General features: G+C 40.7%; 1 protein-coding gene across 1 annotated transcript; it reads left to right on the top strand.

The window, feature by feature from the left end:
• Nucleotides 1-602: 602 nt before the first annotated feature.
• Nucleotides 603-3,636, top strand: LOC115202327 (CD209 antigen-like protein E). Its single transcript, XM_029766412.1, has 6 exons — nt 603-830; nt 2,221-2,319; nt 2,429-2,674; nt 2,780-2,922; nt 3,023-3,123; nt 3,435-3,636. The coding sequence occupies exons 1-6, from the start codon at nt 689-691 to the stop codon at nt 3,586-3,588; spliced, it is 885 nt and encodes a 294-aa protein (XP_029622272.1). The 5' UTR covers nt 603-688; the 3' UTR covers nt 3,589-3,636.
• The last annotated feature ends 2,657 nt before the right edge of the window (nt 3,637-6,293 follow it).

Raw genomic sequence — 6,293 nt, 5'->3', positions numbered from 1 at the left:
AAGAAACAGAGTTTCAACAAAGCTTCCCAAGTGGAATCAGCAGCTCACTGTGCAACTAAGATCTCTGAGGCACAGACACATGCTTCCAGTGCTGTTCAAGCTGTGCAGCAGTCTCAGTGCTCAAACTGTAGTTGTCACTCAGACAGTGACATGAGTACCTCGGTGCAGTTGATGACAACCCATGTGTGTCAACGGTGTGCCAATTGTCGTTCCAATAGACATTTCACTTGCCCCTGACTGCCCCGCTCCTGGACCGACATGTAGACGATATCAGAAACCAAACCATTTTGCAAAGTGGTGTAGGTCAGCTCCAGCCTAGGCCCCAGTGCACCAACGCTCATGACCCATGGAAACACCCCCTGCTGTCATTCATACTGTTGGCTTGAACCCAGATGGGTTTTCCTCTTGTGCTGTATACCTGGGTGACTCCTGCTAGACACATGTATTATATTATCAAACTAAGGCTGATGGGAGTCATATCATGTATTATATTATAAACTAAGGCTGGTGGGAGTCACGTGGTGGCCAGTGTTGTGTTAATTTCACACTTTGGTTGACTGATAAAGAGTTTAACTTCCTAAAGTCACACAGACGCAGGACAGTGGAGGGGGAAGACACAGCTACAAACGTATATTAGAGTTGAAGTAAGGATGTAGAAGTAACTGTATTTGACCACAAGTGTGTTAAGATGTCAGAGGGAGTTTATGAAAACTCAGATGGATTTGAAGACAACAAACCTAATGCAATGAAGAACACAGACATTGATGGCCAATTATATGGCAACGTAGCAGCCTTCAAACCCAGTCCAAGAGTTGGAGTTGTTGCTTCAGGTAAGATTGCATGCACACACACACACACACACACACACACACACACACACACACACACACACACACACACACACACACACACACACACACACACACACACACACACACACACACACACACACAAACAAAGTATTAAACAGGTGAGATTACCCTGTATGACTAAACCTTTATTTGTCCCAATCCTGGATGATACAATAAAACATATTACCAAAGATCTTTAATCATTTGTGATTCAGTACATTTTCAGTGGTGGAAGAGACCCTGTGGAGATACTGCAGTGTGTCTGGGGCTGCTATGTGTTCTCCTAATAACCTTGATCAGTCAGCTTTTGTTGTCAAGTTACATATAAGCACAATATCAAATGCTCATATTTGATTGTTGTTCCCCCATATGTGTCCCAAAAGAGGGAAGTGAAGTGGATCTTTTCAGTGGTTCAACCAGCTGTCACTCAAAAACTCAAGCAATCAGATTCATTGAGAGAGAAGAGCGCTGTGGCCAGTAATGTCGCCATCTCATCCTCTCTAGTTAAGCCTACCGACCCTCAATATCCAATTGGAGCAGTTTATAGTGTCAAATCTATTGTATGGACATTATAATGACCCATGTTTGTAGTCCTGGACTTCCTGAACATGTTGGTGTATATTTGGGAGTAAACAGAGGGTCCAAATCAGCAGAAAGGTGAAAGGAATGGGGAGTTCTGGAAACTCCCTGAATTATCTTGGGGCTGTTACATATGATATTTAATATATGTTAACAGCTAGTCTTTGTTCTCCACTTCCCCTCTATGATCTATATCTTCCTGGTATTATAGTGTCCTGTCCATCATCACAAATAGCAAGTCCCATTCCCTGGACAGGGGGACTGTGTTAAGATATACTCTGGACAAGATAACCATGTAGAGACATGGAATGATTTTTATATTGTTCTGCAGAAAATGGTTTAACAATAACCACTGTAACAACCTCTCACACATGCACACAAGCATTTTATGCGTTAGCATAGCCACAACTACCCGTGTAATTTTGTTGATACTTCCGTAGAGTTAACACCTACAGCAGTCACACAAACAGAGACACACAGATGACTCAGAGACAGAGACATCACTAGAAGCAGAGACTTAACTTATAGAGGGCTTGCAGTTGACGTACGATGCCTCCTGGTGGCTGTGTTTGAAGACCACCACATTAATTCTAGAAGCAGAGACTTAAAGTATAGTAGACCTACATAGAAAGAAAGACCCAGGCATTGTTAAAGATGTCAAAGGTCATCTATGCTGAACCAGATATGAACAAGAAGGTCAAGTAGACACTGCTCCTAATAATGGACCAGAAGACCAGGAAACGTATAACACACACAAAAAAACATAAAAGTCTCTTGTATGTGTCCACAGATCCTGATAGCTCAGGGAAGAGACCCTTCCTAGTTGTTGCTGTGTTTCTGGGGCTGCTGTGTGTTCTACTGGCTGGGATCATAGGCCTGTCTGTCTACTGTGAGTTTGTGTCCACGTTCATTGCTTATCACCTAGTTGTAAGAAATGCAGGTTATTAGGCCTATTTACCTGGTGTTTTACATAGTAACTATGTGTTTATACTTTGTAGATAACAGAGCCATCAAAGATTCTGAGGATAAAAGGAACACCTTGTTCCAGAGTTTCTCCCTGTATAAAATCAACGCAACTGAAGAGAGAGACCAGCTACAGACCAGCTACAACAACCTGACTAAAGAGAGAGACCAGTTACAGACCAGATACAACAACCTGTCTAGAGAGAGAGACCAGTTACAGACCAGATACAACATCCTGACTAGAGAGAAAGGCCATATTCAGGCAAAGCTTTTTGTGATAGGTGAGATATATTAACTGTGAGATAGAATAATTATATATCAATGGGTTTTTGAGTATAGAGATACAAACTAAGTTTCTCAATGTGTTCAACTTTGCTCTTCAACAGAGCAGCATTGTCAGAAGGGATGGAGATACTTTGACTCCAGTTGGTACTTCCTCTCTACTGAGAAGAAAACCTGGGAGGAGAGCAGACAGGACTGTCTGGAGAGAGGAGCAGACCTGGTGATCATAAACAGCAATAAGGAACAGGTGAGAGAGAGACTCTCTTTTTTCATCAGTACACTAATATGTTTGCAGTATTTTATAAATATATTAAGAGTGACATAATCTTTCTCTTTCTCAACAACAGACATTTCTCTTCAACCTCCACATGAGAGCCTGGATTGGTCTGACTGACTCTGTTACTGAGGGGACCTGGAAGTGGGTGGACGACACAACACTGACCACAGGGTGAGATATTTGATTATTTTAACTTGTGATATGGAGATACAAAACAACAATGATAAATTTCTTCCAATCATGTTCATCAAAATGTATGTTCCGACTCATGAATGTCATTCAATGAGAACTATAGATGTATCATAGAAATCAAGTCATATTTTTTTATTAAAATGTCATTATATAAAAATACATATCACTATTAATGGTCCATTCTTGATAACATCTTACAGAGTGTGTCTTTAAAACGTAGGACTTTGTCTATAATTGAGGAGGATGTTTGTCCCACATTGTCTGACTGTCTGGTTCACTGTGTTGTTTAGGTACTGGGGGACAGGACAGCCTGATAATGGTGGTCTGTTCTCTGGGCAGGAGGACTGTGTTGAGATATACTATGGACAAGATGACCCTGTAAAGACATGGAATGATGACAAATGTGGCACATATCATAACTGGATCTGTGAGAAAGCGCTGTGACAATAACCTACTGTAACAATCTCTCTCTGTCTTTCTCTTTCTCTCTGTCTCTCTCTCTCTCTCTCTCTCTCTCTCTCTCTCTCTCTCTCTCTCTCTTGTTGATGGTGGAATACAGTACTGAATGGTTAAGTGATGAATCCACCTAGTGGTTAAAGTGAGAGATGAACTCACCATAGAAGTGAAATAGTCTATGACTTGTCTATGAGCTCTTTTTCAATTTGGCTTTACTTGATTCCTCCTCACATCCTCTCTCCTCCCCTCCTTCTCAAAACACATTGGAGAATACAATCCTAGTGGAGGGGCCTTGGACCTTCTCTAATAGGGTTGAACGGAGGAGAGGAGACAGGAGGAGAGGAATCTCGGAAAGTCTAATTGAGATAGAGAAGGTAGAAGAGAATTAAGAGAATGAGGAAGAGATAAAAAAAAATAAGACAAATCATTGTTCTGTTTAGATTTAGAGGAGAGTATGTAGACATACTGTACTCTGTAAAATTATTCTTCATTAGTTTTATTAGAAACATGTCATGTGATTTGCCATAGGCTTATGCTGAGTAAAACACACGTGGGTCCAATTATTAACCTATGATTATCACTTTAATAATAAGAATAACAAAGTCACAGATTAATAAATAAAGGAACAATGTTCTTTAACAAGGTCTACCAGTTTCCTGATTGAATGTGATTGGATACTTAAAACAGTGTGACCTGGACACACACAGAGGGTGGAACAGTACTGAGAGGAAACACACACAAAAAAACTATGCTAATGAAAGATGATAATGACTCACAACCTTCACTGTACGAAGGACAACGTGTAGGTTACCAATAGCAACACCATGCACCAGTGGACCTGTCTGCTACATGCCCACACACTCATCATGGTGTCTATCTGCTGTTGTGTCTCTTCCTGGAGGTTGCTGTCTGTTCAAACCACTGGTTAAGGTGTGAAGTCCTCCCTACATCTATAACACTGGACGTTCTCAGACACAACAGACTGTTAAACTAAAGCAACTGTTTAACAGGGCATACAACATAATATACTGTCTGTTGTACTGTTTGCAGCTCCATAATGAACCAACGTATATGATAAGGGAGCAATTAGAATTAGCCTTTATATGTGTATGGAGCAGTCTGAGGAGAGTTATGCTATTGTGGCCAGGAAGAGCTGTGGACAGGACACTGTGTACATGTCCATACATAAACAGCCTGAATCTCAGAACACTGGTAAGTACACCGTAGTCATAGAGACACACACATGGAAGTTTAAACCAATGGTTATTATCCCTCCACTTGCCACACAAACTGTTTACCTTAAGATAATGAGGTTGGCCGATGTCCAATGCCCCAAACACAAGTCTTCCAAACTCAACTGTGTAAAATAAACCTTAACAAACAGATTATTAATATTTTAAAAACAGAACACAACTTGTCTTCCAAACGATGGTGTCTTACATCACAAGGGAAAGGTTTTGAAACAGTCATTAAAATGATTTATTTGTGGAAACTGATACATGAAATGCTACATGCTATGTGTCCCAGGTTAAATGTTCTGAAATGTTGGAGGCTCCTAAGGTGTATTTTAGGATGTATACTAACTGCTGAAAGTTAATTCAATGTTCATGTAGTCATGTGTTCTGTAACTGGGCACTGTCTACTTCCTGTTGCTGTGAAAACCTGTATGGTTAACAACAACATGCACATCCTCCTCAACAGGAAGAGAGATGTGGGTGAGAAACCAGCACTTTAAAAGTGCAGCTATTCTTATTTTTTCATTAACAGATGATACAGAAGAGAATCTTTATACTTGGGATCGATCACTAAATACGGGGTGAATTCTATCTTCCACTTAGGTCATATTTTAACTTAATGATACTGGGAGACTAAGTGACATATGACTAAAGCTGAAGTTAGGGTTCACCCTACATCAATCACTATAGTCCACGTTTGATTGTGTCTTGTTGATGATGCTATGTACAGTATCTGTCTCCACAGAGCCTGATAGCTCAGGGAAGAGAACCTTCCTAGTTGCTGCAGTGTGTCTGGGGCTGCTGTGTGTTCTACTGGCTGGAATCATAGGCCTGTCTGTCCCCTGTGAACATCTCAACTTTATGTTACACTAAACCATCATTTCGGCATGTGATTTCTGTGGAGCAGTGTATGTTATTGTTTAGGGCTGTTTTGTTTGGTTATTATTCCTCTCTACCAGTGGCAGTCGGTGCCGTTTAAGATGAGGGAGGACGATTTAATTTTTCATGAGCATGGCCTTTTTTTATTACAGAATACTGGATGACTGTCCTTCATATTCCATTCACCCAGTACAATGTAACAGTGAAAGGTTTAGGGTACTACATGATACTCAAAATGTCCCTTTACCCATCATGATGTTGCTACGACCTAGCCTATAAATTAAAATGTACAACGTAGGTGCACGCAGGTCGAGAGAACATTTTGAGGTGACAGACACATTCAATACTGCCTTGCACACTCTTGCCTGCATCTAGCTTATCTAGGGTGTGATTATTAGTCCAACAGTTGCAAACAAGAGTTTATATTGGACAAATTCAGGTATGTTTATCCCCGTTTCTTATATTTGCTTCCGTTTAATAAACGTTTTTCAACATACTCGGCAGAATGAATACACCCCTGATCACAGTTCACTTTCATAGCAGCCACTTTGTATTCCTTCTCGCAACTATACGCTCTCC

The sequence above is a fragment of the Salmo trutta genome, chromosome 11, assembly GCF_901001165.1.
Source record: "Salmo trutta chromosome 11, fSalTru1.1, whole genome shotgun sequence".
NCBI classification, from domain to species: Eukaryota; Metazoa; Chordata; class Actinopteri; order Salmoniformes; family Salmonidae; genus Salmo; species Salmo trutta.
The sequence above is the reverse complement of the archived record's forward strand: the minus strand, read 5'-3'. Positions and strand labels throughout refer to the sequence as shown.